Genomic DNA, 18550 nt, shown 5'->3' with positions numbered 1-18550 from the left:
CAGAAAGCTTCATTAATTGCTCCCTCCAGTGTGTCTTTTCAGGCTTAACTGATGACCCGCCGTTCCACAGAGTCTTCCTGTGTGTTAGCGGAGATAAATGTGATTATAAAATAAAAGTGCAGTGGGGGGGCATTACTGCCCATTACTCTGTGACCTGAACTTCCTGGGGCTGCCATGCTAGCGGTGGGAGTGGCAGCAGGGGAGCTGCGGGGAACCAAAGAGCTTCAAGCTCTGCTGATGCATTCATGCCTGGCTAGCACTGGCAGTGCTGGGCCAGTCCAATTAGCTGCTCATGGAAAAGTGATATTGTTCTTTCTGATGTGTGAATTGAAAGCTGTCAAACACACAGGAACATGTGCAAACATGGTACAAACAAACCTTGTTGTCAATTTAACTCTTGAGTGCACACACACACACACACACACACACACACACACACACACACACACACACACACACACACACGCACACACACACACACACACACACACACACACACACACACACACACACACACACACACACACACACACTCACACACTACCTATTGTGTGAGACATGAATCCCTGTGCCGTCCAGTGGCACGGCGTAGATCTTTAGCAATCAAAACCGTGATTTGATTCATGTATTTCTGTGTGTAATGTATAGAATTCCTTGAAGGCAGGGCAGTGATACGTACTGTATACTGTATCTGTTAGGGATGTTAGTAGTTAATCGTCTGTAGTTCTATCATTGGGTGGTTTTCTGTGAATGTAATGATGTTTACGCGTGCGTATGGCCGGTTAGGCCTAGTATAGCCACAGAAACGTCTCTGCGTTTGCATGTGAAGTAACAGACAAGACAGTGCACTTCATTTCATTTCTCATACAAAGATGCCATTGCCTGGCCCTGTATCTGAAATGGTCAAATAAATATTTGATTAAGGAATATAATATGCCTTTTGTATTCTTTCTTTAAACAAAATGGGAAAGGGAAAAGGGAAAGTAAGATTCTCAGATAAATAATTAAAAACGCCACTTATCAACAAACCGGTTAATCAATTGATACGGTTATCAATTAATGAATGAATCTATAATTTCCATCCCTAGTATCTGTGCAACATTTTCCTGTTCTTGATTGTGCCGCAAACAGGATGAATCAATGATGTGACGGGTAACAGAGGGCAATCAGGCTTGTATCGCAAACTTGAGAATTGATTTGTCCATTCTTGAGTTTTGAAGCACGGAATCAGACACGTGTAGTCAGTGTGGTCACACAAACACACGCACGCACGCACATGTTCTCACCTATGTCCCACGTGACAGGGTCAGTGCTCTCTATCTGCTTGCGTCCGATGACGTACCAGACGCACGCCATCCAGTGGGCCAGCAGGGCAAACACAGACATCAGCAGGGTCAGGACCACGGCGCTGTACTGCGAGTAGCGGTCCAGCTTCTGCAACAGGCGCAGCAGCCGCAGTAAACGCACCGTCTTCAGCAGGTGCATTAGAGAGGCCTGGAATGAGAGCACTGTACAGGTCACACTGTACACAAGCCACAGAGAAATACAGAAAAAGCATTGCATTATCTATTAGCTACTATATTCATGACTCATGGGCTGTCTAAAAAACACAGAGAGAGAGAGAGAGAGAGAGAGAGAGAGCAACATCTCACCACTGTAATGTTGAAGGCATACAGCAGGTCAAAGGGCAGCGCAGCGATCAGATCTATAAAGAACCAGGAGGTGCAGTAATGCAGGTAGATGGAACGGGCATCGTACACCACCTGACCCGACTGGCTCACATAGGTGGTCCGGAAATTCACCACGATATCTGAATGTGAACGGTGAAAATATACACGGTGAAATGCCGAGAGTGTACATTCGTCCATTTGTACAGTCTCAGAGTTACAACGGATTAATTAATACTGAGTATTCATGTAGCACTAGCAATCCTTCTTACCCTCCATTAGAGTCGATGCTAAATGTATTATCTATTTACAAATAAATGTGTTTGATTACCGAAAAATTTGTCAGTATGCGAAAAGGCATTTAGTTTGTGGAAGTACATCTTTAAACAAAACTTACGTAGAACTATACAATCTAAAAATGACATTTTGTTCAGAGTCAGACTTCTATAAATGAATTTTCTCAGACGTTTCACTGTGCATAATTGTCACCAGACAAAGGTATTGACAGACAAAGAAGGAACCAGAGCCCGATGACAGCTGTGCTAACATCACACTCCTCTGGAAACTAAAAGTGGGACGACGTGAGAATGCTCTAATTATGATCCGTAGTCTGGGGCAACAGAGACACCCTGCGTAGGCGAGGAGTCGAGGACAGGTAGGATATATATGGGGTGTATATTGTTATCTATCGCCACAGCAACCATCACAGTTGCACTGATATATAATTATTACATATCAGGTTGGTTATTGGTTTCTCTTCATAGCACTGTTGAAGGCACGCTGTAACATCTTAAGGAAGATTATTTTGAGTGGATCTGAAAAAGAGACGAGCCATATAAAAATGTACGTGTCTGTGTCTGTCTGTCTGTCTTGTCTGTCTGTCTGGGGATAATGTCACACACTGACGCACACGCAACGCATGCTGCCAGTAGGCCAAGGAAGCGCACCTCCCCACAGCTCTGTAGTTACCAAACATTTTAGCTCGAAACCCAAATTGGAAATTTGATGTCTTCCTGGAACCCAAACTATAGTGAAAATAGGCGACCTGTGAGGGAACGCAATGTTGTGAGCTTGTAGGTATTTTTTAATATTTACACCTAGCTCTGGTCCATAGCGTTTGGAGGACGTTCTCCTTAAAGCTACTCTCAACTTCCTCTGAATGCATGAAAGGCTGCACTGCTTAAAAAAGAACACTTTCACTAATCACCAATACAAATATGGTTTTGGGGAGTCAAAAGACTAGTACTGTCCCTAGTGGATGCAGTCTGAGCCCCCTACCACACGTATAAAATGCACTTTTTGGCCAGAAAAGAAAATATTTCACCCGATTAGAAAAATCTGGTCAAAAGCACCATAGCAGCAGGCTGAAACCTCATCATAGATACAGTACATTATATTATATGTTCCCTCCCAAAATGGGTTAAATATGTATCTTCTGATTATTTTATAACGGAAGTCAACAGCGGTTAATTGTATCATACCTAGTATAAAGAGTATCTCCACTGCGATGTCACTGCCTATAGTGTTGCGACTGGCAGGGTCATCGTCTTCATCATGACTGACAAAACAGACATCGTAAGGCACGGTGACTGCAACGTAGAAGGTGGCCAGCAGGATCAGCCAGTCCCACAAGGCCTTGGAGATGCTGTAGTGGAGCAGGATGAAGCGAGACTTCTTTACAGCGGCCACCTTGTACTCCGGCAGAGAGGGCTTCTGGAACACACTCTGACAGAGGGAGGAGAGAGAGCAGCCATGAAGGGCAAGCTAGGGCATTCTTCTGCTCGTTTATGTTCAATGTCAAAGTGATGACAATTCTTCCAAGTTGATCACTAACTATGTGGACAGTAGCTGCTGTCAATAACCACATGGAAACGCTTTAGTAAGTGGTAGGCCTACATCTGCCAAGGAACAGGACTGACTGATTTATTTCTTTACCAATCTATCCATTTAACCGCTCTGTATGAAGACATACAGCACAGTGTGTATCGTCGCTGTCAGGTGGAAATCTACAAGGTAGGAGCTTGTAGATCTGTATTACTGAAATTAATGAGGAATATAAAAATATAACAGTGACGATACACAGTACATTGCGTGTGCACAGCAGCACATGTGAGCATGTGAATTTGATTAACAGGTAGTGAATAATTTATGACCCCCTGTCCCTGACTCACAGTCCGACAGGCCTGGGGACCCCCACTTCGCCTTAATCCTCTCACTTCCTCAGACCACAGACCCCCGTCGTACCTCCCATTTAAAGATCGACTTCACACACTCCCCCTTGGCTGTGCAACAAACAAAGAAGACACAGACAGACAGACAGACAGACAGACAGACAGACAGAAAGACCTTTTATACCCATATTTTATGGAGACTATGGAGATAAAAGGGTCATCAATAGACTAGCAGTTGGGGACATACAATCCCAACTTGGCTGCATCATTCCCAACTTGAATGGTGTCTGAGTTAATATACAATTATACATCAATCACACGTTTTCACAAGCCTGGGCAAACGGGCTAGCCACATTTCGTGGTCTATAGTGGGAGTGAACTACAGTGCAGAGGGGCCCTGCACTCGGCCCCTGCACTCGGCCCTGCACTCGGCCCTCTATATAGAAATCACGCTTGCTGGGCCAGGCTACGGACTCCTAGTGAATATACTACCTGGTAGGGATCTGTAAAATAAAGACATGCCAAAACATTTGACCAAAGAACCTTTCTTGAACCTGTCAACCAAACAATACATCAGGCCACCCAATCTCTTCACAGAATTGTCCACTTATCCTGTTGATGGCTGACTGGGGTTCATGGTTATTTACTTATTTTTCATATCCATGAATGCATAACATCTCTAAAGCTTGTGGGGCAAGAAGGAAGTTTGTACCAGATGGTGGATGGAAAGAATGCAATGGTGACTATATGGGACATCTTAAAGGATTTATAGTAGCACTATAGGTAGAAATGTGAAATCTGAGGAAACAATCCAAGCACAAATGTGATATCTGAGACAGTTGGTTAGACTGAGAAGCAGACACGTGTCAATAACTCTGGGGGTTATTGATGTGAAAAGGTTTGAGCAACACTGATATAGATAGCAACATATAGGGGTTTTCAGAAAACTGTTGTAGAATCAGCATCAGGTCTTAATGGGAGTATAAGGTTTTGGACTCACATTGGGGAGCTTCCCTTTGCTCCTCTTGGTGAACATGTTGGTCAGCTGGTACACAACCGTCCTCCCCCTCGCTTGGGCTTGGGAAAAACCGGATTGGTTGCTTTTCCTGTTTTGGCAGGAATCGTCTGACATGCCTGTTTGAAATAAAGGACACAGGACATGCTGTAAATGATAGGTCATTATAGTTACATTTAAGCTTTATTTTTGTTGGATACCCTGATGCCTTATAGTGCAAGTTCAGTTCAAGTGCTTAACAACAGTTAGAGGGAGGACATACAGTCCATTAAATACAGTCTGTGCTGTGGGGTCCCAACTGGGGCCTATAGCTGTAAATGGGAGGATTGAAGGGTTTTGCTCATTTCATTACCTGAAAGAAGGGTTTGGTAATTTCACTGTCTGACAGTTTCACTAACGAGTCAATGACAAGCAATTATAATTGTGGTTAATGTGAAACATAGATCAAATACAGCTTATGTTTCATTGGAAAAATGTTAAACTTTAAAAACTAATTTAAAAGCTAATTTAAAAGCTGTTTTAAATGCGAAATTATTCAATGTTGAACAACGGCATGGCCCGTTTCTTGCCTAAAATGTTATCTGGATTTAAAAAAAAGATATATTTAGTATTTATTTTAGAGATGCACGATATAATCGGTAGCATATCGGAATGGGCCATATAAATGCCATATCGGTATCAGATCAGTCTCAAAATAATCCAGATTATTCTCTCCGATATTGACTATGCAATATTAATGTGACCGTCAATGGCTTTGTACTCATTCAGTAGTGAAAACAGACACATGGAAAAAGAGTATAGGCTATTTATTGATTGATTGAATATTTTTAACAGGATTTGGGCCAAGCTTCTATATTGTTTCCATTGTGGTCCTCTGTATAATATCGTAATCGGTCAGAATTGTATCGGCAGATATGAGCCTGCAAATAATCGGAGATCGGAGAATGGTCATAATTTCATAACCGTGCACCCCTAATTTATTTTACTTTGTGGTATATGGCACTCCTTTGTAGGTGTTCCAGGCTGCAATTAGCTAGGAAGCATTCAACCGCAATAAACTCACCATCTCTCTTCTTGCTGTGGTGGTGGCCTTTCCCATAGGAATCACTGACATCTTTAAACTCTTTAAACTCACCATCTCTCTTCTTGCTGTGGTGGTGGCCTTTCCCATAGGAATCACTGATATCTTTAAACTCTTTAAACTCACCATCTCTCTTCTTGCTGTGGTGGTGGCCTTTCCCATAGGAATCACTGACATCTTTAAACTCTTTAAACTCACCATCTCTCTTCTTGCTGTGGTGGTGGCCTTTCCCATAGGAATCACTGACATCTTTAAACGAGAACAGGAACAGAACCACCTCGCTTTTCTCATTCTTAATTGGTACAATGTCCAGGAGACACCAAAACGGATTTCCTGAGAATAATGAAAAATGCATGGTGCATATTGGTTAAACTGAGGTAATTCACCATAAATGTGTGTGTGTGTGTGTGTGTGTGTGTGTGTGTGTGTGTGTGTGTGTGTGTGTGTGTGTGTGTGTGCGCGCGTGCGTGTGTACGTGCGTGTGTGTGTGTGCGCGTGTGTGCGTGCGTGTTTGATCAAATGGAACACAACCACTTTAAAGACTATGTATTCCTGCACTATCTGCATCGAGTGATCTCGAAAATTGATTTATTGGAGATTCTGATTATATATTGTTTTGATCCACCTTTTGCTTTGGCAATGTAAACGTATGTTTTCTCATGACCCAATAAAGCCCTTTAAATTGAATTGAACTGTGTGTGTGTGTGTGTGTGTGTGTGTGTGTGTGTGTGTGTGTGTGTGTGTGTGTGTGTGTGTGTGTGTGTGTGTGTGTGTGTGTGCGTGCATGCTATGGTATGCTGCCCCGAGGTAAGATGGCCACCACGTAGCAACGTCGCTCTCCATTGGCCAGCGCAGGTGAGCCATCTAGCTTTCTTATATCCATGGTGCACTGCAAACCACGAGTCATATAACAGTAACACGCGTGACGCGTGTCATATAAACATGTGTGTGTTTACATGAACATGTTTATCTCTCCTCACCATTCTTCCTATAGAAGCGGACATGTCCTTGGTACTCCTGTCGACCCTCCAGAGCCTTGTCCACTTGCTCGGTAACCCTCTCGCAGGTCTCGGACCCGTGCAGGAAGCGACACGTGCAATTCTTCTGCATCACTTCTGTCCTCGCGAAGCCCATCAGCTCGCAGAACCCGTCCGAGCAATACACGATGGGGTAGCCATGGCGGCCGTGGGCGTTCCCCAGCAGAAAGTTACTGTCTGCGAAGGAAAAGAACATGAAAGGACTGAGGTTCAGTGGTGGAAAGTAACTTACTGTAATGCATTTACTCAAGTACTGTGTACAACTGTACAAGTTTGAGGTGCTATACTTTACTTGACTTTACTTCAGCTGTAAGCTGAGTAGTACTGACATAGTGGTCAGTTGACATACTGATATGTTGACACTTAAGAACAAAAGCCAATAGTCTATCCTCCTGACTCCTGATCAGCCATCATGCCACAAGCATGGCAATATTGCAAAAGATTGACAAATTCACATATAACGGTTACATAGCACGTGTCAGATACTGTATGTTAGTTCAGAAGAAGTGACCTCTCCATTCTGAGTATACCAGGTGTAGCTACCATGTTAGTGGAAATGCTTTTAGTAATTTCCCATGGGTTTGAGTCATTCTTTCTGCATTCATTCACACGGCATTCTATATCAATCACCTTTGAGCTTCTGAAATGAGTCAGGAGCTTATAAAGAAAGCTGATGTGTGTATGAAGTATGAAGGACGTGTGTGGGGAGTCGGGGCGGGACCCAGTGTGACTCCATGAAACATACAGTACCAGGGTGAGTAGTACATATATGGGGGCAGGAATGAGCACGTGGAACATGCCACATGCTAGATTTGTACTTAAAAATCACACCTGTGTGAACTGAGTGGTGCAACTCCCCCCTCCCCCCCCCCCCCCCCACCCCCCCCCTCTCTCTCTCTCTCTCTCTCATTAGCAGGCAACAGTACAGCACTATCTCTATCTCTGTTTCTGGCACAACAGCGCACCTACTGGTACTAATAGTCATACTCGTGCTCATTAATGACACATAGGTGAACAACACGGACATTGTTGTTCCTTGGAGTGGTTGCACCACTCAAAAATAGCTATACAAGCTCACAAATTCGGCAGATTGAACTGAACAAGGATCTTATTTTGTGATCTTTGTTGAATTTAAGTTCTTTACACAATGGTGTTCCTTTTTGATAAAACAGACAGACATGTTGGCAGGCCCTGATTAACACACAGGCCAGAGCAGTGGTTCCCAAACTTTTTAGCCCGTGACCCAAAAGAGAAATTTGATATCTCCCAACTAGTGAAAATACATCTACAAGCTCACAACGCAGCGCAAAGCTTGTAGATGGGGGGGCATTGGGGACTGCAGATGGAAATGAGCAAGTTTTGCTAAATCTGGTATATTTACACTGCATTTTTAATGTAATGTTCATCAATATACACTGTCCCGACCAAAAAAACGAATAAATAAATAGATCGGCATTTTTCACTACTTTTGATTTCCAATTTATGAAATGTCTTAGATTTTTCTTTGATTTCTTCATAAATAATTATTAATTAAAAATTAAAAATAATTATTGAATTTGTTTTTAATCCATGAATGAATGTGTGTTTTTTAGGGGAAGTATTTTGAAAATGTTTTGATTTTGAAATGATGATAAACTATGACAAAATGACAAAAAATAAACCCAGTGGAAACAGTGAGCTAGACTAGAGGCTATAATGGGGCTGCAGCCCAGGGAGCTGAGGCTCCAGGTGACAATCCCAACAGCCTGCAAGCACCAGTCAATCACGCTCATTATATTGATTTTTTTGTTGTTGTTCCCATCTTTATACCTTGTGTAACTGTGTTTGTGTCACGTGTGACGTGTGTCAGTGCCTGACATATCCAACATAGAACAACTATAACTGTGGTCATGAGTCATCTCCCCCGAAGGTGACAATGAGGCTCGATCACACTTTGCAACCTTCCATTCGCCACAAAAAGTGAATCTTTGTGTCACACACCTTTGAACCTTGACAGTTACAGCGGTATTGGAAAGGATGGAGATGTTTATAAAGGAGTGCATGCACAAGGTGAATTCAGCCCACTCACAGAATGGGTACAATCTAGCTGGATTGAATACGGTTTAACTGCTGCCTGGAGAACGTAGATCTTATGCTCCCTCAGTCCCTTTAGAATTTATTTTTTGCCAGTGGCAAATACTGACAAAGGATGTTCAACCGACTGAAAATAATGATATAGGCCTACTGTCTGCATCAATTATACAAAAAACATGTTCCAGTCACTCCAAGGAAAAAGTGAGGATACCCCAAACCCTGAATGGGGCAGAAGCCTGGTTCTATAGCCCCAGAGCCTACAAATTCGTAATCCTGCCCTGGCTGCAATTTACTGTACATTTTGTTTTCTTTTTCTATTTATTCCAATATTTCCACATTGAATATGGTATGTTCGACAGAGATTTTATAGCGTTGCCAGAGTAGGTGAGAATGTGTGAGTGCATGATGATCCCACGTGATCAGTGGACATTTTAATGCTGCTAGTGAAATTCTGCGAAACGCTAGTGAGTCGTGACTATAATTACATGTAGTAATTTGCACTTTGCAGGCTGTCATGAGACTGATCTTGACATGTGGTGGTGTGATGATACCTAACGTATTGATCCGTCTTTCAGCACTTAATTCGCATATTTGAAGCCGTCTAACTAACTCTGCCTAATGTAAATGCTATCCTCCTGCTGGGTGAATGTAGTCATAATATCCACGTGCATTACTTATACAGGCGATTGATGTCTAAATCCCATAATGCCCCAAGATAATAACATCATCTGGACTCAAGCTACATTCGTGTTTCCATGACAACTCAGTGGTGGTGATGATGGGGGGGGGGGGGGGGGGGGGGGGATTATAGCCTTGCTATGTTACCAGAGCTTCAATAAGTCGTGAATCGTGATTACATAACCGTACACTCGCCCACAAGAACTATCGTTTGACCTTAGAGACATCTTTGCAGAGAAGTCTGCCTTGAAAAGGGGAGTTATTCAGAGCTACGCTTGTTGCATGCACAGATAAGTGCCTCTTGAAATAGAGAGAGAGTAGGTGAAGACAGTATTTGTTCATCAGAATAGATTTTGCAGGGGAAAATATCCAGTGTTTTACCGGTGGTGGAGAGTAATGAAGTACAGTTACTGTACTTGAGAGTAGACTACAGTAAATAAGTAAATATGTTTAGTATCTGTACTTTACTTGAATATTTGTTAATTTGTTTTAATTATGACTATCACTCCACTAACAGATCAAAGAGAAATATTGTACATTTTGATACTATTTCTAGGAAGAGATTATGAATTGAATAACCACTTAAATAGTACTTTAATTAACTCAACTTTCCCTTGTACTTCAGTAATATTTGACCAGGACTATCTACTGTATTTGCCTCCGGTACTGGGGTTGTAGCCTGGGATCCAGGCTGATTCGTGAGTGAATCAGACTACTGGGCTACTGCATGGAGTTGAGTACTTTGTCCAGCACTGCAGAAGAGTCATAGATTATCTCAAGTGGACATTCAACTAAACATCTATTCATGCTTGGACCAGACTCTAACAAGACTCACAGCAGCCTTCATCCTACCATGGCCTCTCAAGTTTCACTTGGCGGAAGGATTGTGCGTCAAAGAATTAATTAAGCCTACTTCATACTTGATCAGCAAGTGAAAAATCCACTTGAAAATCTAATGAAAATTGACGTGCAACACAGACAAAGTATACATGAGGCTTTAGACTTTATTTTCTCCTTCCAAGTTTGTATAGAACCATGGTTACTTACAATTTAAAGCGATGGCGAGCAGGTAGCTCAGAGTAGCTGTGTCATGGAGGGAACCCTGCACTGAAACACTACTTAGAATAGGCTAAAACAGGCTTCATTCAGGTCAACACACAAGCAGTAAATCTCTCCTAGGATGACAAGCCGGCAGATAGAAGAAGCACTGACAAGAACAGCCCAACAAACGGTACACTACAGTAATAACGCTGAAACCCATGTCCTCATCTCAAGTTCCATCATTTATGTATGTACCGGTAAGTGTATGTATTTATTCTGTCTGGGAAGCAAACAATCAAAAAACACAACAATGTGAGAAATATAATCCACACCAAATGCCCAGCCACAATCTTCAAACTGCCGAACCCTCTCCATGCATTTCAGCCCATCCCTTGTATTGCAATTTCTTTATGTGGGCGATGCACCCAAGGCTCTGTTGTGAATAACAATGCATCTAAAGCAATAATTTACCAGCCATTTACATGTGTTGTGGGCTTGTAGATTGACTATTTTCGAAGCAAGAACATAAATTAGGTATTTGAATAAACTCCCATTATTGCAATAAGAACAAATTCAGTCCATACTGTAAAAATATTCCAATTCCTGGCAAAGTTGTTTGTTTGAATGTATAATTAGCCTACATAGTTTATTAGATTTTGGAGTTGGATGACATTTATGGCTTTATATTGAGGAAAATACACAGACATAATGTGTCATGACAATGGCTAAATGAATAACTCATCTACCCGTTGTGTTGTGTGTGTTGCCATAGCAATTGCACAGTAAAATCATACGGAAAGCTGCTATTTGCATCTATGGGGTTACAAAGATGCTGTTGTTTGTCAGGTGCAAATTTAGGCACTAATTGATCTACAAAACTATCCTCAATCATAATGATACTAACTCGTTTAATTTGTTGGGATACAGAATTGTTTGTAAAGACAATTCATTGCTGATATTTACTATAATTGTGTGGTCATTGAATCGATAAACACACATAGGACCTACCAGATGAAAAAATGAGTTGTTTGGGAAGGCAAATATTATAATCTCAAACCAAGTTTTTCTATTTACTTAAATGTATTGAACAGCGGTAGGTCCCTCAGGGCTCTAGAAATGGTCCTCTCATTTCCCCCCCCTCTACACCAAATCTCTTCGCTGAAAATAGCCCATCCATCTACAAACTCATAACATGTTGCAATGTGTTCCTGCACATCTTGAGTGTTGTGAGCTCATAAAAAGACTCATTCGACTATTGCCGAATGTTAACCTAATGTTTGACATGCCCAGAATTGGGATGCTAGGGTTCATGTGGTTAAAGGATGTTCAACGTCGTCGACGGTCATTACACTGTAAAACTTCACTCTGTAGAGGACTTGGTTTCGTAGCCTACTGTAAATCCAGACAGCGAGGCAGTTATTATCCCAGTCTGAAAATGCTGTGCAATCAGCTGTCAGCTCCCCCATTATTAGCTATGCCAAATCCACACTGTTACACTTAGCTTACTTCACTGACAAAGAAATACAGTACGTTTTGTTTTTGTTGCGCATTAACTCTCTCCCAGCCTTTAATAGACTTGATAGACTTTAATAGACTCGTCTGTAAATGTGGTTTAATTGCAATAGAAGATACAAACAGAATAACAGAATGTCACCGTCTGCGATGCAAGCCCAAATTGCCTCAGTATAGTGCAGTTATGTAAAAGACTATTCATCAAAACATTTCTTTTGCCAGTTCCTCCAGTTCTTTTTTATATTCAAGGTTGCACTGTGAGGAGAGGGAATCATTGTGCAAGTGAAAAATATTTATTTTGTTTTTAATTATTTAAAAACGAATAAATATTTTCAGGCTTGTCACTACGCGTGCTGGCTTATTTCTATCAATTTTGATTCAATCTTTATCGTGCTCCATTCTTCCTTGTACTTTATCACAGCGGCTTCAATTAAATGAAATGAATGAAGAGCATCTCTTTTGAAGCGATGCAGGGTGTCTGTCTGAAACTAAGCAGTCGATAAGCAGCAGTAATTTATATTTAGTTGTACGATGGTGTCCCGTGCCAAATCTACAAGCTCACATTGTGTTGCAATGGGACCTGCTGTGAGCTTGTAGATCATCTATTTTTGGGCGCATGCAGGACACTGTAGTGGATTATTTAGACCTTTCATCAGAGTCTTTAAGAAATAGTGGACTGAAACAATGTCCCTTTTATTACAAGTGTAATAAGTGGTCCGTACCAGCCCTGCAGGGAGGATGCACGAATGCAAGCCTCCAGAGCGGTTTACATGCGCGTCTCTCTCATACAAAATGAAAGAGCAAAAATACATTGGAGGTGTGGTCAGTGGACATGGTGAAAGGGTCTATGTAAGAATAGGTCATCTGACAGACAACCAACAGGTGGAAGCCTTGCTTCACAGTATACTGTGAGGTGCAAAAGGGACGCTATAGCTGTGATGACTCATGTGAATGTTCACAAGACAGTTTAGTATTGTCATCTTCATACTTCCCATTACAACACCATCGTACAGCGGAATATAAATTAACCACCAATTAAATTGGTGCATAACAAAGAGCTAAAGCATTCAGTGGGCAGTGGCTGACATGGATTAAAGTTCTCAGTCACGACTGAGTTCAGTCATTTGGATTCCATTGACGCCAGCGTGTCTTCTGGGAAAGCATGCAGCGCAACAGAAATAGAAGATCTACAAGCTTGTAGATTGGCTATTTTCGGTCATTAGTTATTTAAGATGAAAGAGTATTTGAACTAAGTGATCAAACTTGCAAATAGAACACACGTTTAGATGCATCTTCCAGAAACATGAATAATCTCAGAAATGACACAAAAGCAAAGAGTCTCAAATCTGTGATTTCTTCAACTGGTTGGCTGTTGAGTGGAACAGTAGCAACTAGAAAAAGTGCCCTTCTGGGCACAGGTCTCCACCAGGCCAGGCCAGGTTGTGGCCTCCTGGTGGCACTATAATAGGCCAATGTGAAAAGGGTGCTATTTCTTCTTATGCATTTGATGGCAATTGGATGATTTGAGGCATTTTGTTCCAAAAATGTGTTTTGAAAATCCACCTGTTGGTGGCACAAGAACAGGCCAATGTGAAAAGGGTGGGATATATTCCTCAGCCTAGCATTCATGATTTAATGCTTTTTGTTCAAAACGGGCCAATCCTGCAAACTTTGAAAGCCAATTAGGATGGAATATGAAATATGGGACAGATCCGTCTTGAGCACATGACTATAGGGAGTGTGCATGCAACGTTTAATGCAGATCAGTGCAGTTATAGGTAAAAATGTGAAAAAGCTGCCTCATAGTGGCCGGCGCTATAACAGGCCGTTCTGGAAAAATTGGGGCAGAGGTTCATCGTTGGCATCAAGGGAGTATAGTGTCTGTGCAAAGTTTGGCATAGACCGGGTTAACGGTGCTGGAGATTAGCTGGTAACGGACAGACGGAAGGACGGACACACAGACGGACACACGGACGGACGGAGTGCAAAACATATTCTCTCCCCGCCATGCCTTCAGCCTGGTGGAGACAACAATAGGTTTACATTTTCAGCCATGAGATTTAATTTTTGCTTTATTCCATGGGCTGATATCTTCAGAGATATTGGAGTCTGTGACAAAATCCTCACTTTGACCCCTATAGTTTCCACGTGGTGACAATTACGACCCATTTACGTGGCTAAACATTCAGTCAATCATTAATTCATGTTAACTTGTATTAGGCCAAATGTCAAGATTATATCTTTAGCTGTCATTAATAACCTATGACGGGAGTTGGTGATTGAAATGATTAATAATTTAAGTGGGATTTATTTTCCCTCCACACACGTTAAAGAGCATAGCTGAGTAAGATTCATGGGTAATGTTTGATTGACTCTTTGCCACTACATAATTAATTGTAATTATCTTCCCTGCTCACATGTTGGGGATCTGCTCTTCATTCATCATTATTGTCCCCCTTAACCACTTGCACTTGAATCTTATCATCCCTATTCTAGGGGAACATTCACAGAAAATAGCTTGTTACAATGTGCGACATTCGGGCAAATAGGGGAAAAAGACCGGAACAAGTACAGAACTGATTAAGAATGAGTAAACAGTAAGTAACAAGTATGTTTTTTTTAAACAGACAGTGTTTGAGGAGTGAGTTTCATTTCTGTAAACATTTTCTTATCTAAAAGGTAAACACATGCATTTCCAGGTAATAAACCCTTCTTACTCTTGTCCTTGTCCTAAGCTTTTCAAGTGAGCCCTGATCCAGAATGGGTCGAGAACCACTGCCGTTTGATGGGCCGCAGCTGAGTGGCTAGAGAGGCTGTTTGGCAATCAAATGTGTTCCAGAGCAAGACACTTAACCCCACTCCCCCGCTGCTCCTAATAGCTAAGGATTATTCAAACCACGGTGTTCTATATAACCCAGCATTCTCAAATTGTATGTATCACAATAATAGCATCATACTTTTGAGTAACGTGTTGTGAGCTTGTGGATCTACTATTTTCGAGTATGAATCCCAAAGGGTTATTTAACTTTCAAATAAAATAAACAACAATAAACTTTCATCATTGCCAGCTACAGCAAGCTCTCGTTCATGAACATCTATAATCAGTGTGTGTGCCGCAGCCTGTCTGCCTCAGCTCACGGCTTGGCGTTGCGGCCTTCAGAGTATGCAGCTAATACGGCTCCACGTTGCGGTGTTCAGACAGAGTATGCAGCCAACACAGCTTCACGTTGCAGCGTTTAGCAGAGGTTTTATGCCGTTTAGACTATGGGTTTTATGGGTAGGTCTCCCATTGGTTTAGACTAGAGGCAGCCTAGAGGCAGTCAATGAGGAAAAAGTGTCAACTATGGTCGCTAGTAGAGGTAGGTGAACATGTTGTCCAGCTGCTTTTCAAGCAGCTAGCAAAAATATTTAAAAAATGAATGAAAAAACTAATGGAAAACTCACAGCCCCCACAGGCACAAACAACTAGAAATAGCCGAACCGCCATACAGCCTGACCGAACAGCTGGAAGACGAAGACACACACACACACACACACACACACACACACACACACACACACACACACACACACACACACACACACACACACACACACACACACACACACACACACACACACACACACACACCAACAGATGCAGGATAAATCATCCAAACTAGAGACAGCTGCGTCGTTTGGGCTCAAAATCAACACGTCAAAAACAAGGTAATGAGAATCAACAATAAAAACTACTCTACAATAACCATGGATGGACCAAAATCAGCTAGAGACATATCACGCAAGACGACCAAACAACAAACCTTCAACTCAAATCCACCCTACTCTACAGCTCAGAAAACTGGTAGACTAACAACATACTCAACAAAATACAGACATTCTTCAACCGCTGCCTCCAAAGCCTCCTAGGAACCTACTGGCCCAACAACAACACCATCTCCAACCTGTGGGACCTCACTAGACAAGACAAAATATAAATGCAAATCAGGAGGAGGAAATGGAACTGGATAGGACACACACATCGAAGACAAAACATGCTCTAACATGGAATCCGCGAGGCAAGAGAGGAAGGTCCAGAGCCACCTGGAGATCAAGGACCACAGAGCAGGAGATGAAGGCACAAGGGCTGTCATGGCAACAACTGGAGCGGAGGGCACAAGACGGAAGGGGATGGAGCATTGGAGCAGCCTCATCAATGGCCTATGTTCCTCGGGGAATTTAAAGGCCTAAGTAAGTACAGTAAGTAGTCACTCATTAAATCATCAAATGCGTGAGGGGCTGTGGTTTACCTTTTTCATTTATTTTTTATACTAGACCTGTACGTGCCCGTCGGCCACCGGCCTACTTGAGAACGATGCAACTTGGTAACCTAATAATACCCATTGTCAACTTCCGTCTGTCTGTGTCCCACATGGAGATCTTTGTATGTGCCTGTGTCTGAAGAGGGCAAACTGACTGCCTGTGAAAAGTTAACTGGTTAAGTAATCAATTGTCAGGTTTGGGTGTGGGTTGGCAATCAATTGGTTGAGGCAGGGGCTGGAAATTGCACAGGTGAGAGAACTTGGCCTCATTAGGCCCACTGGCAGAGCCTTTTGTGGTGGTTCTGGAGAACCATGGGTCCGACCGACTCGAGGCCGGGCACTGGTGTGGAACGCATGTGTCAAAGTTGAAGTCGGTGGGGCAAGCGGTTCTCGAGTTACGTGCATTACAACCGTACACACACGCAGGCACATTTATAGTTAGATACCGGTATATTTTTTAAATGTTTATTTGATTTGAAAGTGAATTATCCTTTTAAGCACAAGCAACAGCAGGGCACAATCAATTGACACCCCTCTTGCAATAGGATAGCTATAATCTCAGTCCCTTTCCTTACCTGTTGCATCAGCCCAGTTTTCTAGGTTACAGGCATTACTTTGGATCAAGCAGCAGTCTTTCTCAACATCTGGGTCAGAAGTCAAAGTACAGGCACTGGTAGACTAAAACAGGTCTCAGATTCATACTGTGACCTGAGCTAGATTTATAATTTGTGAGATTGAGATATTAATTAGTAATATCAATTTCTATTCTGTCTGCTTTAAATGTTATTCTACTTTCTTTCTTCAGTTTTGTAATGTAACTTAGTATTGATAAGTGGTATAAAAATATATTTTATTATTTGTATTATACTGCTCCTGGCACAAAAAGCATTTTAACCACTTAAACCCTATTATGTCTTTGACCAGAGAGAGTTCTCCATACTCCATACTTTCTTTTCTACCTCTATCTAATCTCTTCATTAAAAATACCAAATCTACAAGCTCATAACGCAGCTTGTAGATGTGCAATTTTCACTGAATGCTCTCTCCCCAGAATAGGCTAGTGTAAAAAATGTGCAATATAAAGTCTGTAACTCACATTTCTTGAAGAACACTCCACTGTGCTGCACATTTTACCTGGAACTACACAGTGAAATCCTCTGTTTTAATGTATTCACATTACACAATCCACACAGTGTACAAATGTAACCAATGTACGTGCAGTACACTCTCACTGAGTTAAATAAAAAATTGGGGATTTTACTGCCTGTGAGCTTACTGTTCAGTCGTTTCATATACTTACAGTTGATGCGGAACCATTGCCGTTTGATATTCTGTAGCTCAAATACATTTCAAAGTTGCAAAAGACAACAGTAGACAACTTTAGCACATGCTCCCCTTTTTCTGTATTTCCCCCCGAGAATGTACACTGAGTGAGCAATGAATTACTAATGGGGGTACAGCCGTGTGTACAGTACTTACGGGTTCCATCAAAGTGGTTGGCAATGGTGTCCAGGAAGGTGTTCTGTGGGGCAAGGAGGCCTTTCATTACAGGCATCTTGCCCATGGGAATAAGAGAATGTTGCAGACTCTTGTCACTTCATCCCCCATGCAGATCACTGGAGAAACTGACCGCTCCACACACCACAAGGTAGAGGGATGGCTTCCAGGTAATAGTTGTCAATCAACAATGGCAGACTTTCAAAGCAAAGATTTAGAGATTCTTCTACTGTCTTCTGCCTCTTTTTGAGTGATGGTTGTAAGAAAGCTTCTCTCTGGTGCATCTCTCTGCTCAGCCCTCTGCTCCCATCTGCCTCTTCTCTGTAAGAGCGCTCTCTCTCTCACTCTCTCTCTCTCTGCGCTCTCCTCCTCCTCCTCTACTCCTCAATGCATTCTTCTTGGTAGTAGCCTCAGCCCGCTCTCTCAATATACAGTACCAGATTTTACCTGAGGGCTCAACACTGTTTATTTTTTATT

At 42.1% G+C, this 18550-nt stretch overlaps 1 protein-coding gene across 1 annotated transcript in view; it reads right to left on the bottom strand.

The window, feature by feature from the left end:
* kcnh4a (potassium voltage-gated channel, subfamily H (eag-related), member 4a) overlaps positions 1-18140 on the bottom strand; it is a gene marked incomplete at both ends in the record, with an annotated part of 28228 nt that extends 10088 nt beyond the window's left edge. Inside the window, 7 exons of the mRNA XM_080775121.1 lie at positions 1287-1494; positions 1653-1810; positions 3149-3392; positions 4839-4972; positions 6133-6267; positions 6915-7148; positions 18056-18140. Coding sequence (XP_080631247.1) covers positions 1287-1494; positions 1653-1810; positions 3149-3392; positions 4839-4972; positions 6133-6267; positions 6915-7148; positions 18056-18140 — 1198 coding nt within the window. The remainder of the gene's footprint in view (positions 1-1286; positions 1495-1652; positions 1811-3148; positions 3393-4838; positions 4973-6132; positions 6268-6914; positions 7149-18055) is intronic.
* Positions 18141-18550: the final 410 nt, after the last annotated feature.

This window comes from Protomyctophum bolini (assembly GCF_963924005.1).
Source record: "Protomyctophum bolini genome assembly, chromosome: 11".
Lineage (NCBI taxonomy): Eukaryota > Metazoa > Chordata > Actinopteri > Myctophiformes > Myctophidae > Protomyctophum > Protomyctophum bolini.
This window is presented reverse-complemented; position numbering and strand designations above follow the sequence as displayed.